Raw genomic sequence first — 21977 nt, forward strand, 5'->3', positions numbered from 1 at the left:
TAAAGATGTATGTCAACATCCCAAAATTTGGGAGAGCTAAGTCTGGAAAGTCACAAACAACAACTAGGGGACGAGAATATGTCGAGCAAAATGAAGAGGAGATTAGAGGTGCGTACTCGAGAATGAAGCCAGGAGTGTCTGCGGAAGTGAAGCGATGATCGTATGCAGATGTCGTGGCGAGGAATACTCCAAGACCAGACCAGAGGAGAACATCAACCAAGGAGGATTACACATGCCATAGTTCGCGATAATCGGTGCACCTTGACATACCTTTGAGAGGGGAAAATGGCTCAATGAGGCATGGGTAGGGTGACTAAAAAACTTGGCCTTGTTTGACAGAGTTGAGGATGACATCTTGTGGAATATCGGAGCTAACATATCGAAATACATAGGTGACGACATGGTTTTGCTTCTTGGCCTCATAGATGACAAAACACGGCAAATGATGGATGAAGAAGATAAAGGAGGGGTTTCGCTGTTCCACTCCTTGGAGACGAGGAACCTGAGGATGCGCTCCGGTTACAGGCTGGCATGGGTCCATTGTTGGGGAATACCTTTAATAGCTTGGGACACACAACAAATTAAGAAGATAATGGCCAATATCAGCGACATGGTGGACGTTGATGACGACGTGGAGGAACTTAGGAAGCTGGATATGGCACAGATCCTAATCAAAACGCCATGGAAGCCATTACAACAACATACTGTTAATGTACACATCTAAGGGGAGAAATTTACGGTACATATAACGGAGGAAAGTGGAAGTCCCTTTAACACTTGCCAGTGTCGGCGACGGACCGAGTTCAACTCATCGGAGGAAATCCAATCAGAGGACAGCGATGCCGGCACACCGCGGAGGGTAAGTTCGCTGACGAGGCAGAACGAACATGGAGTGCAAGACATGGCGGCGGTCCACGCGACGTCAATCGGCAACCCCACCTCATCGTCAGGAGCGACAGACAACAACCGCGCGCCGGGAATGGAAGACAACGATTGTGCGACGTTAACCACTGGACGCAACAACAAGGTTGACCCAAAGGACAAAGCAGTTGTTAGTGGGTTTGTGCGTCGGTCCAAGGAATGATCCACACTGACAATGCGCAGGCTACCCTAGCGGAAGCACTGATGAGTTGTTGTGGGGTCACGGATGCCCAAGAAGGTACCATGCATGAAAACGCGAGAGCGCAGAACAAAGGGAATCGAACCCCTATAGGGAGGAGAGAGAACTTGCATGAAAGGGGAAACATGGAGGTGGAAGGGGATGTTGGAGCTTTGGGGAAGAAAATTTTTGACTTAAAGAAGTCACATGACCAGGGGGATGAGGATATAATGGGGTTGGGCTTTGCTAATTACACCCTCAGCAAAACATCATTTCAGCACATTGATAGCCCACCGAAACCCGAAGTAGCCCCAAATAACTCGTGTAGAGTTTATTCCCCAAAAAAAGGGTGCAAAAAGTAATCAGCCCAAACCTGCGTTGAATGTCTCCCAGACGCAGCCACTGTTCAAGACGAAGCCACACCACATCCACACTTGCAGGAGATCGTACACAAGACGACTAATGACCAAGAACAAATCATAATCTGCCATGACCACACATCAACACAAGCAGTGCTTGAGGAAGCAAAGCCAACAAATAATCATATTCAAGAGGCAAAAAATTTATGGAAGGTGGCAACATATTTGGGGGTTACCTGTGGGTCTTTGCAAAGGAACTATGTGCAGTAAATACTGGAAATGGAAGAAAAAGATATCAAAAAGGCAGAGAGATTGGGAAATAGGAGGAGGACCCCATGAACATTATCACATATAATGTCAGAGGGTTAGGGAGGAAGGTCAAATGGCCAGCAATCAAAAGGATGGTCAACAAACAACACATAAACATGTTGTGTATCCAGGAAACAAAAAAGGAGGTAATTGAGAGATCTATGTGTCAAGCTCTATGAGGGGACTTCGAAATTAGTTGGGAAGCATATCCCTCATCTAATTCAGCAGGCGGAATTCTATGTATATGGAGTGAGAAAACTTTTAAGGTAGAAAGCAAGGTCATTGGGATAGGTTTCATAATGCTGGTAGGGAAGTGGCTTCAAGAGGCACAACCAGTTCATATCATCAACATCTATTCGCCTTGTGATATTCAAAGTAAAAGAGTGTTATGGGATAGGGTTAAACAATTGAAAAATGTAAACCCTGGGGGATTATGGTGCATATTAGGTGATTTCAATAACATCAGGACTCATGCAGAGAGATTGGGTGCATGTCAGAAGGGGTTGGTGGATGGTAGCATTATGGAGTTCAATGAATGGATTGTGGAGCTGGAGGTAGAGGAAGCGCCATGGATGGGTAGAAAATTTTCATGGTTTAGACCAAATGGAGCAGCTAGGAGCAAGCTGGATAGCTTCCTGGTATCCCCATAATGACTTACCAAATGGCCTGGAACCACACAATACACATTGGATAGGAACTTCTCTGATCATTGTCCATTGTTGCTTAGATCTAAGTGTGTTGATTGGGGTCCCAAACCTTTTAGGATCCTTGATTTTTGGCTCTCCGACAACTCATTTAAGAACACTGTTCATGAATGTTGGACCTCTTATCAGCATAATGGTTGGGGAGGGTATGTGCTAAAAGGAAAAATTAAAAGACTCAAAGAAAGGCTCAAGGTCTGGAATAGAGAACAATTCGGGGATACTTTCAAGAAATATAAAAAGATTGAGGAAGATTTAAACAAGCTGGAAGAGGACACAATTGACAGACACCTAGTTCCTCATGAATTGGTGTCTAGGAAGCAGCTTCAGGAAGATTTATGGGTAGCAGCTCAATCACATGAGTCCTTGCTAAGATAGAAGGAGAGATCTAGGTGGATTAAAGAAGGGGATTGCAACTCTAGATATTTCCATCTGATGATCAATGCAAGCCGTATAAATAATTGTTTGAAAAGAGTGATGATTGACGGATCTTGGAATGAAGAGCCGACAACAGTTAAAGAGGCAGTCAGGCTGTTCTTCTTGCAGAGGTTCCAAGAATATGATTATGATAGACCTCGATTGGATGGTATATGTTTCCAGACCATTGGTAGCCAACAAAACGATATGCTTGTGGAGCGGTTTCAGGAGGATGAGGTAAGAAGGGTTGTTTGGAACTGCAAGAGTGACGAAAGTCTAGGCCCATATGGACTTAATTTCAAATTCATCAAACAATTCTGGCACATTATTAAACCTAATCTCCTTCGGTTCTTGGATGAATTCTATGTTAATGGAATTTTTCCAAGGGGCTCCAATGCATCTTTCATAGCCTTAATTCCTAAGGTAGTGGATCCACAACTGCTGAACGATTACAGACCCAATTCATTGATAGGTTGTATATACAAGATAGTGGCTAAGGTTCTGGCTAATAGATTGAAGAAGGTCATGCCTCTTATCATACATAAAAGGCAATCAGCATTCATAGAGGGAAGACATATGCTACACAGCGTGCTGATTGGAAATGAGGTAGTTGAAGAAGCTAAAAGATGCCAAAAGCCATGCATTGTATTCAAGGTTGATTATGAGAAGGCGCATGATTCTGTTTCTTGGGATTTCCTTATTTATATGATGAGAAGGATGAGTTTCTGCACCAAATGGATTCAGTGGATAGAAGGGTGCCTAAAATCAACACGGTTTTGGTAAATAGCAGTCCCTCATCTGAATTCTTACCTCAAAAAAGACTTAGACAATGGGATCCATTATCATCTCTATTCTTCAACATTGCGGCTGAAGCCCTAAATGGGCTCATGTCACAAGCTATGGGAAAAAGGCTATTTAGGGGTTTCTTAGTTGGCATAAACATGGTGGAAATTAGCATCCTCCAATATGTGAATGACACAATTTCCTTCGGTGAGGCATCTATGGAGAATGTTAAAGCAATCAAAGCAATTTTGAGGACCTTTGAACTTGTATCAGGCCTCAAAATTAATTTTGCTAAAAGTAGTTTTAGTGCATTTGGTGTGTCAGATCAGTGGAAACTTGATGCAGCAAATTATCTCAATTGTAGCTTGATGTCCTTTCCTTTTGTTTATCTCGGAGTTCCTATTGGAGCAAATCCAAGAAGATATCAGACATGGGACCCTATCATTAGCAAGTGTGAGAGAAAATTAGCAAAATGGAAGCAAAGACATCTGTCTTTCGGGGGAAGAGTGACTCTCACACAGTTAGTCCTAACATCCATTCCTATCTATTTCTTTTCATTTTTCAGAGTTCCTAAAAAGGTGGTGGACAAGTTGGTCAACTTACAAAGGAGTTTCCTATGGGATGGGGGATATGAGCAGAACAAGATAGCTTGGATCAAATGGGACACAATGTGCCTCCCAAAAGAAAATGGGGGTTTGGGAATCAAAGATATCAACACTTTTAATCTAGCATTGATGGGTAAATGGAAGTGGAACTTATTTCAGCACTAGGGGGAATTGTGGGCCAGGGTACTCGAATCCAAGTATGGTGGTTGGAGGAGTCTAAATGAAGCACCTCGAGACAATAGTGAATCCATATGGTGGAGGGACCTAAAGTTGATGACTCAACATCCACAACATAGTGAGACAATGCAAAATTCAACACTATGGAAGGTCGGCTCTGATGACAAATTTAAGTTTTGGGAGGACAATTGGATAGGTGGAAAGGGTTCGCTATTAGCTAAATACCCTAGGCTGTATAGCATTTCTTCTCAGCAAAACCAACTTATCCAGCCAATGGGAGCTTACAAAGACACAGGATGGGAGTGGGATTTTAGGTGGAAGAGATCATTGTTCGATAGTGAGATAGACATGGAGGTGTCATTCCTAAAAGATGTCGAGGGCATTAGAATTCAGCCTCAGGCTAGTGATGAATGGGTGTGGGCGGTAGATCCATGCGGTCAATACTCGGCTAAAAGTGCTTATAATGTGCTTAGGGAGGAGACATCAAAGGAGATCCACAAAGAAGCTTTAGAGGATCTGTGGAAACTCAAGGTTCTAACTAAAATTTCTGCTTTTGCATGGAGGCTACTCAAAGATAGACTACCGACAAAAGTAAATTTACGAAGGCGACACATTGACTTAGATGATACCACTTGTCCTTTCTGCAGAAGCATAGAGGAGAGCGCAAGTCACTTGTTTTTTCATTGCAGCAAAATTCTTCCCGTATGGTGGGAATCGTTGTCTTGGGTGAAATTGGTGGGTGTTTTCCCACATAACCCAAAACAACATTTCCTCCGTCATATATATGGAGTGACCGAGGGTATAAGGGCGAATAGGTGGAAGTGGTGGTGGCTAGCATTAACATGGACCATTTGGAAGCAAAGAAATTACATTATCTTTTCCAATGATACCTTTAATGCCAATAAAATGCTAGATGATGCACTTTTCTTACTCTGGACATGGCTCAGAAATTTGGAAAAGGATTTTGGCACGCACTACAATCATTGGTCTAGTAATCTTAGTGCAGGATTTCTTAAGTAGCTGAGGATAGGAAATTAGACTAATAATCCACCTTAGTCTCATCTATGTATCCAGAAATTGGCTCTTGTCAAGACTACACTAAGTCTAACTTGGAACCAATTGTTTCATCTTTAATGTATCTTTTAGTACCTCTAGTACTCAATTAATATACATATTATCTTTTGCTGATAAAAAAGAGAGTAAATGATAGTTGATAAATTGTCATTAATTTATGGTGAATTTAATTAGTTAATGAAAGCTTTGCAAATATCGATCAAGATAAAAATGTTTAGGTTCTTCACTGCCATATATCATCTCTGCATCATCTTAATTGTTATATTTCCTTTGCTTTGCAAAAAAAAAAAATCTTTGTATCATCGTGATTGTTATTGTTTGGGGTTAATGCAGGGAAGGATATTGTAATAGATACTATGCACATTGAAAAAGAGATAGGTGAAAATTTTGTTGAGTTTAATTTTGATATATTATTGTAAAGAATCTATACTGTCAACTAATTAAAAATGACTTTTATATAAATTTGAAAGTAATAATTACAAAAATAAACTTTGTTACCTTATATGGCAATGCATGATTAGATTAATGTGTAAAATACTTTTATACCATATTTGCATTCTAATTGGGGATTTAGGATATGAGTGATCATTAATAATCCAAACAAACACATGTCAATTTTAGACAAAGTTCTTTTTAGCGATAAATTATAAAACTATAATTCCATATGTAGAATCATTATGGTTACAATTTTTCTAAAATGATTATTTTTGGAAACTTCCGAGTAACATACAAAACATTTCATTTGGGTTCTTTGAAACACTTGATAATTATATAAAAGTGTTCCTAACACTTGCAGTGAAAAAATTAAGATCTATTTTACATTTAAAATATACAATAATAATAAATAGAGAAAATTATAGATTTGTGTACCTGGATGCACGTTCATGAAGTACTAATTTCTTTTCAACGGTGTTGTTGAGGTGTTTGGCAAGTGTACCAAATCGCTCTAAGTAGTAATTCTCGGAAGTCCGAGTATCGTTTCCACAAGGATTTTATTGCACTTTATTGAATACTCTTTAATTTGTAAGTAAGAGGTAAATAGTAAAAATAGAAATAGGCGCAAGAGTAAATTGCTACTACTAAATCAAATAGTTTAGAAAGATAATTGATAGAAATGCCAAGACTGGACAAACTCAATTGGCCTACGATGCATGTAATTATGATATTCATTACCAATGCAATTGTATTAGTTCTACCCACATCTATTAATTGTACTTGCCCCAAATGCCTCACGATGACAAGCCTATTTTAACTACCTATCCCCCAAATGCCTTTGTGAAGATTCAATAATTAAAATGCATTAAGGTTAAATTCTAGATGTTGCTAAATGCATGGGCATTGAGTTATCATTCTATGCCTAGCAATGCTAACTCGATGATCCTTTTCTTAATGTGTTCTATTAGGTGTTACCCTTTCCCAAGCGTATAACCCCTAAAACAGATGCATGCATTAATTCTTAAATCCTTACTAGGAAATCCCCTCTCCCGAGCGAATAAAACCCAAAAGAAATTTAAGACATAAATGCAAGATAAAAAGAAAAGAATTAGAACATAAAACCTGGAATGAATCCTCTTTGCATTGATAACTCTTGAAGTATACCAGGCCCTAGCTAGGGGATTAGCCACTCATGGTCATTGAGGGCTTACAACTGGGGGTGAAAGAAAGAAAGGGTAATAAAACAAAGAATATAAAGAGAAAAGGGAGAGCTCAGGCTTGGAATGCTGAGAGGAGTGCTCTGAGGCGAGGTGTATGTTCTCCATTGGTTTGGATCTCTATTTATAGGTGCAGAAATGAGCTTTGGGCCTTCGAAGGCGCGCTTAGCGCGACACCGCGCGCTTAGTGCATTCAGATCATGCGCTTAGCGCCTGCCACAGGCTTAGCGTATGCTTCTGTTGGATTGCGCGCTTAGCGCGTGTAACGAATCCTGCATCTTCGAGCTTAACGCCTCGCTTAGCGCCTATACTACCTTGCACACTTAGCGCGTGACGCGTGCTTAGCATGCGTGTTGGGCTAGGCCTGCTTCAGATTTTCTTCTTTTTCCTCAATTTCTGCTGCCTTTTTGCTTATTGTACCTTCAGTTTTCATATCTACGTCCAAAAATTCAACTTAATTAATTTTTTAGCTTTTAATCACAAATAACTGCTAAATAATAATTTTTTAAGCCAAAATTTGACTAATTTTCTACTATTAATTCACAATTATTTAGCAAATATCAAGTGTAAAGACTATAGGTGTATCTACACCGAGACTTTTAAGGTCTAAAACAAGACTTGAAATTTTCTAGTTTGTATCTTATGTATTTTGCCTTCAGTAGATGTTTCTATTTATAATGTAGAAGAGAGATGAATTTGAGTCTTTTTCAAAGAAAAAAAAAGATTTAAAATAATTTTATATCTCTTTATCTTTGTAAAAATTAGCATGATCTCCTATATTTTATTTGAAGAAGCTTCCTGGTATAAGACAAAGATAATTCACAATTAATCACACGACTAGTTATGACATATAGCAATAGAATATTATTTTTATTTTATGGACAACTTTCACATTTATAAAATAATACTCCCTTTTTTATATTAATTATATCCTTGGTGCGACCATAAAAGTATAATAATATTCCACTAAAATATTTATGTGATTAAATTAAATTCTCTAATTTAATTATCAAATAAATTATTTTCTTTTGCAAAGATTGAAACACTCAGTTTAGTGTGATCCCGTAGGTTCAATACTAAATCAGTACTAAATTAATCATAATTAATTTGCTAATCAAGGTGGGCGTCTAGCAACACTCCTTGACCTCCAGATAGCATGAAGTAACATCTTTTATCTATAAGAACCAATAGAAGAATAATGTAATATTTCCTTCCATCATTTATAGTTTAAGATTAACTTTAGAGTATAATATTATTGTCAAACTCTAATAAGTTAACACATTTAATCAATGAATGACTTAAGAAACTCTTTTCTTCTTTCATTCAATTGTCCTGACCAAGGTCTTAATTCTATCATAGAGCTCAAATTCATTACCTAGGGTTGATGGATTCTTTCTTGGTTAATCATTAATTTTACAAGTATTTAATCATATCCAATATTCATTCAACTAGTGCCTTAAGACATCAGGTGTTCAAAATTAAAATATAACAAATAACTTGGATTGGATCTTGGGAACATGTTAACTCATTACAAGTGTACCAAATTGTTGTCTCAAGTAGTAAAGTACTCGAAGGTCCGATTGTTGAATCCACATGAACTTTGTTGGTACTTAGATTGATGCAAACCCAATTTACATGCCAAGGATCAGAAATTTAAATGTAAAACTTAAAGAAAGTCAGAGACAAGAAGGATAAAAAATTTAAAATAAAAGATTAGGAGATAAGATAAAAATTTAAAGAGATAAGAGATTTAAAGATAAAAAATAGAAGATAAAATAGATAAGAGATTTTAAAGTAAAATATAAGAAATGTAGAATATAAAAATAATGATGCTTAAAGATAAATTCAGAGTTTAAATATGTTGGGGTCTATTGTGCCAAAACTATCTGTTATGCAATGTGAATGATTTTCTCTATCTAATGTTATCTCAGTTCCCACCCACATCTACCGTGACACTCTATCTTTGGTTTCCCGCATGAAGAGCCTAATTCATCTATTTTTCTCTCCCATTTTTTTTGCAAAGATAAAAATAGTAAATCACATTAAGATTAGATATGCATGAAAATAGATTAAACAAATATCAATCTATTTCTAGCAATGATTTCATTTAGATGCCCTTTCCCAGTTCTTTAGAAAATAATCATTTTTCAATCCATTACCTCCTAAACACTATATGGGTGATCAGACCATAATAAACAAATAAGCACAGAAAAGACAAGATTGCATTAAATAGATAACAAGAAAGAGTTGCATTACAATAGTTGGTCTGTCAGGCTCCCAACAATGGGGTTTAGCCTCTCATTGCTATGAGAGACTTTACACTTTGTGGATAGAAGAATGGAAGGGATGGATAAAGAAAGAGAAGGGGATAATGGACATAGAAAAAAGGTTTCCCTTATTTTAGATACTCAAGCTTAAGATGTATTCACTAGAGAGCTCCGAGTCTCGGCGTCTCGATGTATCTTTCTCCTTTGCTTCTTACTCCTTTTATAAGCCTAAGGTAGCTTAATTTTCACGTGACCTCGCGCTTAGCACGGGCTTTCGCGCTAAGCGCGCCTTTGGGCTTCTTCGTGTGTCTTCTTCATGCTAAGTGTGAGCTGGTCACTAAGCGAGGAGACACGCTGGGCCTGTCTTGTGCACTAAGCGAGCTATTCCAATTTTCAACTTTTCTTCAAGGCTTTTTCTTCCAGTTTTTGCATCAATTTTCCTCCAAAACACTTGAAATTTTCTTCTGTTGATAAAAAATTACAAAGATATTAATTTCTTCATTATTTCATTAAAAACAATAATAAAGTGAAGAAATTGTAATCATTTTTAGCTAAAATTTACTCAAATTTCACAGTTATCAACATACATATTTATCCCCAACAATACTATCATGACTTTAACCATGGTAATTTACTCCTCCCATTTTAACCACTTATAAAGCTAACAAAAATGTAAATCAGTAAATTTACGTGCAGGCAGGCAAGTGACACCAACAACTAAGAAGGGTAGAAGATAGACTCCTTCAAGCAGGAGAAGCTCTAAAAATAAGGAGATTTTAGAAGAATGTGCTCAGTTAATTCATTTCTATTTTATTTCCTTTAGATCTCAATACATATAGAGTGTTGATCAACATTTCTCAACAAAATGACACGCTCACATGTGCCACAAGTCTTAAAAATAGAATCTTTAAATAATCACTGAGTTATTACATTAATAAGGTAATTAGAGCTAAATCATGTTAAGCTGTTTTCAAGTCTAGCGGGGCACAAAGTCCTTAAGCAAGACAGATGGGACTCCATTGCATTGAGGCCTTTCACTTTTGGGTAGCTTGTCTTTCTCAGGCCTTATTCTCTTCCCTTCTGTTGGTGCTTCACTTGGGCTAGTAGGCATCTACTTCAAGTTCAGACAGGGCATGTATGTTTGTCTTGTATGTCTATATCAATACTTCCTCCTTCAAAGACAAAACCTTATCCTCAAGGTTGAATGTAGCTTAAATGTGCTGGTAGCGAGAGAAAATGACTATATTTCGTCCAGCAATCCACGATCACCCAAATCATTTTCTTCCCCTATGAAGGAGGTAAGTGTGTCACAAAATCCATTGAAATGTCTTTCCAAACTTGTTAAGGAATGGGTAAAGGTTGGAGCAAACCAAACTATTTTTGTGTTGAATATTTATTTTGTTGACAATTTGTGAAGGCACAAATGTGATCGCAAACATCTCTAGCCATGTTCAGCCAAGCAAAGGAAACAAACAACCTATTCAGAGTGCCCTTAATCCCAGAATGACCCCCAAGTAGAGAATCATGGCACTCACCAAACAGTATGGCTCTCAATTCAGATTCCAAAGGAATAAAAAGGCGGGTGCAATACAACAACAGCCCATCCTGGCAAGTACAATCTGGTGTTGTTGCCTTGTCTAGTTTTTGTTGAAGCAGCTTTTGATCCACTAAATGATTTAGGTAAAACTGGCGGAGTTGAGCCGAAAATTCAAGTTGTCTCGTGGAAGTTGTCGTGTAGAGAAACTCAAGGGAGACATTAGAAGACTCCACCCTAGACAATGCATCCTCTACTCCATTGGAGCGACTCAGAGTATAGAGTATTTCATAATCATAACCTAGTAATTTGACGAGCCATTTTTGTTGTGCAAGTGTTAGATATTCTAATTCACTAGTCCATGCAGATTTTGTTGATCCATAAAGACAGGGAAATGGCGACCCAACAGGTAATGGCATCATTTCTAAACAACATAAGTAATTGTGAACATATCACGTTCATAAGCGGAAGAAGCTTACGTTTGAGGGGAAAGCTTATTGCTAAAGAAGGCAATGGGATGAGAAACTTGGGACAAAACTGCCTCAATGGCTGCTCCATACGCATCATCTGTGGTGACATCAAAGGTAACCAGAAAATCAAGAAGTTCGAGAACAAGGAGTGTCATCACAACTTGTTTGAGTTACTGAAAGGAATGGGTGGCACCCTCATCCCAAACAAAAAAGTGCTCTTGAGTAAGTCTGTTAAAGGTCCTGCTATGGTAGCATAGTGACACACAAACTGACGCAGTAGTCAATTAAGCCAAAAAATGCACGTAGATTTGTCATTGAATTGGGTTGAGGCTAACCCACGATGGTAGAAAGTTTTTTAGGATCTGCTACTACCCCAGTTGCAGAAATAGTACAACCCAAATACGCCACTTGTGACACTTCAAAATCACATTTAGCAAATTTAATGAATAAATGATGTTGCTACAATGTTTCCAAAACTTGTTGCATGTGGTCCAAATGAGACAAAGTATCAACACTATTCACCAAGTTGTCATAAAAAAAATACCAAAATGAACTTGTGAAGAAACGACTTAAAAACCTCATTCAAGATGGACTAGAAAGTAGAAGGGTCGTTGGTCAACCCAAAAGGCATTACCAGAAACTCAAAATGGCAGTCAATTATGTGAAAGGCCGTCTTAAGAGAGTCATCAGGGTTCAACATCACTTGATAATAACCAGAACGCAAGTTCAACTTGGAGTAAATCATAAAACCATGCAACTCATCTAAAAGTTTATCCACAGGTATGGAGAATCTATCCTTCACTGTTATGGCATTAAAGCATGATAATCGATTTAAAAATGCTAGGATCCATACTTTTTGTCAACCAATAAAACCAGGGAAGAAAAAGGATTGGTGTTAGGGAGGATAATACCATCTTGTAACATTTCTGCAATAAGTCGTGTCATTATGGTGTGTTGATATTGTGGACATCGATATAGCTTAATGTTGACAAGTTGGGAATGAGGCAAAAGGTCAATGTTATGATTTTGGGTTCAATCAAGAGGCAAACCGTGAGGCATAGCAAAGATAGGGGCAAACTAATTTAAGAAAGAAGCCATGGTAGGGGAAAGGTGAGAGACATCTAGAAGGCTTGGATTGGGGTCAACAGTAGGCTCATTCACAACCAGGTAAGTGACAGTATTAAGGACTTAATTGAATATATATATATATATATATATATATATATATATATATGCAAAATTGAGAATAAGAGGCATGGGTTGAGGTGTTGTGAGTGGTACCAATTAATGTAATTAGTTTGTTTTGGTAGGAAAATTGAATGGAAGGTATGGAGAAATCAAACAAAAACATGCCCAATGTTTGTAACCATTGAACACCCAAAACTAGATCAGTGCCATGAATGGGTAACATGTGGAAGGATATAGGAAAAACCTGACCCGCCATTATAACTGGAACATCTGGGCAGCACCTAAAGCATTGGATAGTGTTGCCATGGCCCACTATGATGGAGAAGGATTTGATAGCGACCAATGGTAATCCCAGAAACTCTACAACCTGTGGTTGCAAAATATTGTGTGAACTGCTCGAGTCAATGAGGATATTCACATTCAACTCCTTGACCTTGCCTGCAACATATAAGGTGCATGGTGATGGTGGTCCATGAAAGGCAGCTGAAGATAAATGAAAATGCTCTGCATGTTTAGCTTCTTCCTCCCTGACAGATTCCTCCTTTGATGATTGTCCCGGATCTGGTATATCCTCTGCAACAAGAGAAATTGCTTCTTCTGAAAGCGATGCCCAGGGCTCCATTTTTCATCGCAATTATAACACAATCCCTTATTGTGACACTCTATATTTCTTCAGATGAAACACAACAAATTGGCAATGAAGATGGCAAAGGTGGCCCTAACACCGATGATTGAGAGGTCGTTGTAACGGAAGGAGATGAAAAACACATAGAGAAATTGCTTCTTCTGGAAGCGATGCCCAGGGCTCCATTTTTCATCGCAATTATAACACAATCCCTTATTGTGACACTATATTTCTTCAGATGAAATGCAGCAAATTGGCAATGAAGATGGCAGAGGTGGTCCTAACACCAGTGATTGAGAGGTCGTTGTAATGGAAGGAGATGAAAAACACACAGAGCGTGAAGAGAAGCGGGAGCCACGAAACTTATCTTCCATTAAACGCGTGAGCTCTTCTACCTAAGCCAAGATGGTGGGCTGATAGATGGTCAATTCTACCTTCATGTCCACACGTAAACTAGATATAAAAAAAAATTGAGAAGCAGATCCAAATTCATGCCTTCAACGCGATTCGAAAGAGCTTCAAATTGCATCTGGTACTCGGTCACCGTGGTGGTTTGCAGCAACTTAAACAATACAGCCTGGTGATTGACGTAAGATGATGGCCCAAATCGAAGTTCCAAGGTACGGGTGAAATCTGAACAGCTTGTGTAAGTTGGTGAGTAGCATGAAGCCACGTAAACCAAGCTAGAGCAAGCCCTGTCATGAAAAAGGGAACAAGAGCCAAATGCTGAGGAATGGCGACTTGGTTTAACTCAAAGTAACTTTCCGCTTGGAAGATCCATTCTAATGGATTAGATCCATCAAACGGAGCCAGCATCGCCTTTGTTGCCCGAACTGGAATGTTGCGTGAAGCAAAAACCGAATTCATAGTCACGAGTTGAACTTGTTCCCTAAACGTAGCCAACTCCTAAGTATCATGGGTGGATTGAACATCAATTTGCAACTGCATCTCCTTCATCTGTTGGAGACATTGCTGCAAACAGATCATCAATTTTTTTGAGTTTGGAAGGGGTCATGAAAGATCAATGAAAACACCAATGATACCAACAACAAAGAAGGGGAAATGATAGACTCCTTTCGAGTAGGAGAAGCTCCGAGAATAGGGAGGTTTTAGAAGATGAATTTGCTTTGGTAATTGATTTCTATTTTATTTCCTTTAGATCTCAATACGTATAAAGTGTTGATTAACATTTCTCAACAGAATGGCACACTCACATGTGCTACAAGTCTAACAAAAAATAAAATCTCTAACTAATCACTGAGTTATTACAATAATAAGGTAATTAGAGCTAAATGATGTTGAATTGTTTTCAGGTCTAGTGGGGCACAAAGTCCTTAAGCAGAACAGATGGAACTCTGTTGCGTTGAGGCCTCTCACTTTTGGGCAGCTCGTCTTTCTCAGGCTCAGTTCTCTTACCTTGTATGGGTGCTTCACTTGGGCCAATAGGCCGAGTATCCAATTAGAGTTCAAAGTGGACTTTTATATCCAGGATGTTTCCAACACGTAAAAAGTATTACTAATTGAATTATTAATTTTATCCTCTTGCTTACAAAAGATGACAAAAATTTACAAAGATTTATAGAAAATAATAATTTATCCATAGTGTTGAATACCAAAAACATAACAATTGCCTTAAACAAAAAAGTATACTCGGTCACCTAGGGTGTGACACAAGTGACAAGTAATAGGCATCCTTTAATTATATGTGAGGGGTTCAATTTTTAATTATGTAAGTAGAACAATACATATGAGGATATAAGTTTTTTCTTAATTGATATTGGTTATATTATTCATTTTATCTCTATAGTTTCATGATTTTTATTTTTTTAGTTCTTATAGTTTGAAAGTGGTCTTTTTAGTCCTTATAGTTTTAAAAGTGATTTTTTCGGTCTCTATAGTTTCATAATTTTTACTTTTTTACTTTTTATAATTTTTAAATTAGAAGGACTAAAAAAGAATTAAAATATAAATTATAAGAGACTAAAAAGATTGTTTTTAAACTATAAAAACTAAAAAAATAAGAATCATAAAATTATAGGAAACAAATGAGTAATTTAATCATGAATATTCTATTTTTTCGATATTAGACTCATGATTTTTTGTGGTAAGAATACCTTGTTGTTAGAAGAAAAAAAAGAGAAAAAAAAAAAAAAAAAAAGCACATTCGCGCAACTCTCGTACAAACCGTGCCAAAATCTTTCATTTCAAGTAACATTACAGGACTCTGACTACACAAGCGAGATTCCATGCCTCTGAAAGGGGTGTAGGCGTGAAGCACTGGCAGGTGAAACAAAAGACCCGTTACCCACATGGATCAGTTTAAAAATGAAAGACAGCACTTACCATTTCATCCACAAGAGCCACATCAGCCATTAGTCCCACGTGTCTGCATAGACTCCACGTGGTAGGCTGCAAGTTCGTGACATATGACATGACTCTGAAAAAACTGAGACGGGAATTCTATCATAATTAAATAATTTTACTTAATTTTTATTATCTTAAAATAACATGCAAGCAAAATAAATAACAAATAAACAAAATTAATCATTTTTTTAAAAGAAAGTTAAAATAAAACATACCTAAAATAAAAAAAAATCCTATTTAGGACAACACTCTCACTAATAATAATATTTTGAAGAATGTGTATATATAAAAATATATTTAAATAATTAATAATATATTAAAAATTTAAATAATATAAAAATTGTTTCTATAAATTATAAAATATAAATTTAATATCTAATGAAGACATGGGACTAAGCTAGTTTACTTTAAATATATATTTTCTTGGTCTAGTTGCAGAAATTATTTATTTATAGAATCTTGAAACCAATTATTCTTGGGTTAATAATTATAAGAAATCAATAAGATATTGAAACCTATGATTCTCACAAATAATAGATAAACAATGCATACCTTTTTTCATAGTGAGATTTCTCTCCGATGCATTTTATTTTACATTAGTGGGTATTAACCCCTCTTATAACCATTACTTTCATCAACTAGCAGTTACTTTTAGAAACTTCTCCTATCTAACACAATTACAATTTAGTTCTTAATTATTAATTTTTTGTTTATTAGTCCCTACATAAGTCACATGTCTCTCACATGAGACATTAATTCTAACAAATGATTCTGAACAGGTGATGCTGAACACTTTTTCATCCTGAATCTTTCTAGTACTTTATTGATATATGTTTTCTGAGACAAGCCTAACAATCCTTGTGATCTATTTCATAATATTTTTATCCCTATCACATAGCTTGCCTTACCCATATCTTTCATTTCAAAGTTGCTAGAGAGAAACTTCTTAGTCTCATGAAGAAGACCAAGATCATTAGTTGCAAGTAAGATATAATCAACATACAGAATTGGAAAAATAACCTTACTCCCACTGACCTTCAGATATATATACCGATCAACAGTATTTTCCTTAAATCCAAAGAAAACAATGGTATCATTAAACTTCAAATACCATTGGCAGGAAACTTGCTCAAGACCGTATATTGATTTCTTTTATTTGCACACCATGTGTTCCTTTCCTTCAACTGAGAACCCCATTGGTTGGTCCATATAAATATTTCCCTCTAAATCTCCATTAAAAAAGACAATTTTCACATCCATCTGATGTAGCTACAAGTCATAATGGGCTACCAATGTCATGATAATCCTAAAAGAATCCTTTTGTGAGATCGGTGAAAATGTTTCTTTATAATCAATGCTATCTTTCTAAGTAAATCTCTTAGCAACAAGTCTAGCCTTGTAATGTTCAAGGTTATCATAAGAGTCATGTTTAGTCTTGAAGATCCACTTACAACCAACTCTCTTATAACCCTTTGGCAATTTTACAAGGTCCCAGATACCATTATGTTCCATTAAATATATCTCTTATTTCATGGCATTTAACCACTTATCAGAATTATCATAGCTTATAGCTTATGAAAATGAAACTAGATCATTATCATTAATGCTTAAGTCTGTTTCTGTTTCATGTAGGTATACTACATAGTCATTCAAAATAGCTAGTCTCCTTTCTCTTTGAGACCTCTTTAATGCTACTTCTTGTGGTTCTTCCATAATAGGTTCTTTATGTATCATGGGCTCATTATTGTGTTGTTTTTCTTCATTATTGTTTGAATTAACAACTAAAGGAGCAATCACCTTACTCTTAGAGGCACAAGCTAAAGGGACTTGCACTCTAAACTCTTTAATTTTCACATCTCGTGGAACTATACTCCCACTGATTTCACCATTTTCAATGAACCTTGCATTTCCAATTTCGACAATTCTCATACTATGATTAGAACAATAAAACATATACCCCTTTGACTTTTTTGGATAACCAATGAAATATCCATTGATTGTTCTTGCATCCAATTTTCTTTTTTGTGGATTATAAATCATTATTCCTGCCTGGCAACCCCAAACATGTAGATGCCTTATACAAAGTGTCCTACTCATCCACAGTTCAAAAGGTGTCTTTGGAACTGCCTTACTAGGAATCCTATTCAACAAATACATGACAGTTTTCAAGGCATACATCCACAAAGATACAGGTAAAGTTGAATAGCTAAACATATTCTTAATTATATCCATTAAAGTTCTATTACACCTTTCTAATGCACCATTTTGTTGCGGTGTACTAGGCATTGTGTATTGTGCACAAATGTCATATTTCTAAAGGAGTTTAGCAAATGGACTTGGGTGTTGCCCAGTTTCATCGTATCTTGCGTAATACTCACCACCTTTATTAGACCTAACAACTTTCACCTTTCTGTCTAATTGTCTTTTCACTTCATTCGAGTAAATTTCTAAGGCATCCACTGCCTAAGATTTCTCATGTAGTAAGTAGATATAGCCATAACGTGAATAGTAATCAATAAAAGTGATAAAGTATATTTCCTTTTTGAAAGAATTAACATCAAAAGGCCCTCAAATATCAGTATGCATAATTTCAAGAAATTAAGTGCTTCTTGAAGCTCCTTTCTTTGAATGTTTTGTTTGTTTTCCCTTAATACAATCCATACAAATATTTAGATCCATAAAATCTAGATTAGGAAGAATTTCATTATTTATTAATCTTTTCATCCTTTCTCTAAAAATGTGAACTAAACGTTTATGCCACAAGAAAACAGATCATTCATTCACTAAACTACGTTTAGTATCAACATTATGATGCAGAATTAAAATGGTTTCAGCATACAAACCATCTAATTTCAATTTATATAAACTATCACAAATAACACTAGTACCATTGAGATGATTATGCTTAAATAAACTGAAACATCCATTACCAAAATTAAAAGAGTATCCAGTAGCATCAAGTTTAAATAATGAAACTAAATTTCTAGATAAACTAGGTACATAAAGAGTTTTCAGTAAATATAAATTATGTCTAGTGTCGAGTTTTAAACGATAAGTCCCGATAGCTTCCACTAGATCTTTCACTCTATTCCCCATGAAGACGAACTTCTCATTTGGGCTTATGATTTGGATTGTAAGGAATCCCTGCATAGTATTAGAAACATGAATCGTACATCTAAAATCAATCCACCATGTATTATGAGGTGTAGAAGCAAATGACTTTGGTGTTTTGATGATGATCATGATGATTTGATGCAAATGATGCAAATGGGCTTATCAAGTTTAAATTCAAGACAATGATTCAAGAATACAAGTCACAACATCAAGATGATCACTAGTATTTTAGGAAGGGAATTCCTAATTGATATAGCAAAAGGTTTGGCCAAGTAATTTAAGTTAAAAAGTGTTTTTCAAGAGATTTACTCTCTGGTAATCGATTACTAGAGGATGTAATCGATTACCAGTGGCCAAAAATGGTTTACAACAACTACTAAATATTTGAATTCAAATTTTAGACTGTGTAATCGATTACACAATATTGGTAATTGATTACCAGCAGTTAATAAACGTTTTAATTCAAATTTTAAAACCTGTAATCGATTACACAAGTCCTGTAATCGATTACTAGAGGAGATTTTCAGAAAATAACTTCCAAGAGTCACATCTATTCAAATGGTTTATGAATGGCCATCAAAGGTCTATTTATATGTGACTTGGAAACACGAATGGAGAGAGAGTTTTGATTGCTCAAAAAAGTTTTATCCTCTCAAGAGATTAAGAGAGTTTTTCTGAATTGAAATGTCTTATCCTCTCAAAGATTCCTAGGTCAAACACTTGCATATTCAATAAGGAATTGTGATTGATCTTCATTGTACAATCTATCTCTTTTAAGAGAGATTTCTTCTTCTCATCTTCTTACTTCTGAAAAGGGATTAAGAGACCGAGGGTCTCTTGTTGTAAAGGATTCCTGAACACAAGGGAAGGGTTGTCCCTATGTGGTTCAGACTTTGTAAAATGAGTTTTACAAAGAGAGTGGAAAATCTCAAGTGGGTTGCTTGAGGACTGGACGTAGGCACGGGAAGTGGCCGAACCAGTATAAATCAGTTTGCATTTCTCTCTTCCCTTAAACTTCTTTTATTTATTGTCATTTATCTTTTGCTTTAAAGAATTTTATTCTGAATTGTCTTTTGAGTAATTCATGTTAAGGGTGCATTGTTAATCTAAAAAGAGAGAGCGAAATTTTAATTGGGGAATAGTCTTTGTATCTTAATTCAACCCCCCCCTTCTTAAAATAACTGAGGTCATTTGTCTAACATGAGGAACTTCAGTTAAGTTTGATTCAAAACATACAAGAGCATTAAGCTCACCTTTCTTTTTGAACAAGACTTATGTTTTGGGTAATCCTTCTGAAAGTGTCCAGATTTCCCACAAAAATGACAATCATTGCTCTTTGATGTCTTCTTCTGGATTTGCACATGACTGTCATTTATCTTTAATGGCCATTTGCCTTTATCATGCTTCTTCACAAATTTCTTTCCGGCTCTTTGATTTCCTTGGTGGCTTACATAATGGACTAAGTGATTTCCTTGATTCTTAAGCCTCGTTTATTCTTGAACTAACATATTATGCAATTCATACACATTCCATTTATCTTTCATGATATTATAGCTCATTTGGAATAGGCCATACTTATACAGTAATGAGTTCAGAATAAACTAAACAAGGAAGTTCTCATTCACTGTCATTCCCAAGGTCTTAAGTCTTACTGCAATGTTTGTCATCTCAATGACATGTTCATGTATAGTATGTAAACTATCAAACTTCATGATGGTCAGAGTACTCATTAATGTCCCAGTAAGAGACTTATCAGCTGTTTGAGATCGCTTTCCCACTAACTCCATAAATTCTTTAGCACTATCGGTCTTAGGGAGAATGGTCTAAATATTGTCTGCAACAGTCATTCTCATGAACATTAGGCTGAGTCTGTTAGATCTTTCCCAAGCTTTATAATAGACTTTCTCTTCATTGCTACTAGCATTAGTAATAGTAACAAACTTCTCTTCCAATATAACAAGATCAAGATCCAAAACACCGAGATGAAATTGGACTTGCTCATTCTAGTCAGAGAAGTTAAGCCCATTAAAAATTGACACATATGATACACGATAGTTCAATGAATTGGGAACAGGTACTGCATAATAAAATTCACATAAGCATTTTGAAACATAAAACACATGTCATACATATAATTCATTCATATAACAATCAATGTATATTGATGTTCTCCTTTAGGTGATGCACCATCACACAACATACAAACATGATAATGCTAATAAAATTATTAACATTATTTGACAATTAAATATACACTAATCAGTAGTACCTATTTCCTTTGGATATATAAATAAAACTAATGATACACACAAATTACCTACAATTATATTCATTAATTATAAGAACTAATCAACCTCTGAGTGATCCATAAATGACTTATAACAATGAATTTCAATTACTTATAAATTAATAATCATATAATTTAACATTCATTATTTTATAAGTAATTGAAATAATAATTAATTTAAAATTAAATAACCTTATAAATTTGACCACTTTGATGACTAACAAATTCATCATATACTTAATTCCAAATAAATATACAACCTATATATATTTATTGATATTAACAATTTATAACCATTTTGTTAATTTCATTCTAGAGCACATATATACCATTCATTCATATTATAACCAATAAAAAAAAACTTTGTAGTCACGTTAAGTTCACGTATAGGTCTTTCAATAACATCTTATTTACATTCACAAAAAACTGCTTGCAGTCACTTTAACGCCTTATTCACATTCACATATATTTATTAAATGAAAAAGGCCCAACACCATCCACAAGAGTTAACAGCCGTTGACCATCTGTTGTCATCAAATCAAATTAGATATCACAAAAAGCAAATTTGGAATCTTTCTCCAAAAGGTAAAACTTAATTGCCATCTTTGGTCCCAGTAAAAGACACGAATTCTAAGCCTAACACAGAAGCCACTTTCTCGTGCAAATTGCTCTTCAAAAAATAAAATTCAACAATAATAAAATATCATACTTGTAGTGAAAAATAAAAATTTCTAAATTTCATAATTAAGATTTATTTATAATTAAGAGAAAATAAATTATTTTAGGATAATCATAAATTTCATGTGAGATTTTTTTATGCATTTCTTAAAAAAAAAAAAGAAAAAGAAATTTTGGCTTCCTTAATTATTATTTTTGTCACTCTATTCCTATTCCTATAGTTAGGAGTTAAAGAGAATATACTTTTATCATGAACAGGACCTTACTTTACCTT

The 21977-nt window shown here is 35.7% G+C and overlaps 1 protein-coding gene across 1 annotated transcript; it reads right to left on the bottom strand.

Moving 5' to 3' along the window:
• Positions 1-9378: 9378 nt before the first annotated feature.
• On the bottom strand, positions 9379-14545 carry LOC114399601. Its single transcript, XM_028361807.1, has 2 exons — positions 12885-14545; positions 9379-9907 (listed from the first exon to the last, which is right to left on the bottom strand). The coding sequence occupies exons 1-2, from the start codon at positions 13255-13257 to the stop codon at positions 9837-9839; spliced, it is 444 nt and encodes a 147-aa protein (XP_028217608.1). The 5' UTR covers positions 13258-14545; the 3' UTR covers positions 9379-9836.
• Positions 14546-21977: the final 7432 nt, after the last annotated feature.

This window comes from Glycine soja, chromosome 19, assembly GCF_004193775.1.
Source record: "Glycine soja cultivar W05 chromosome 19, ASM419377v2, whole genome shotgun sequence".
Classification (NCBI taxonomy): Eukaryota; Viridiplantae; Streptophyta; class Magnoliopsida; order Fabales; family Fabaceae; genus Glycine; species Glycine soja.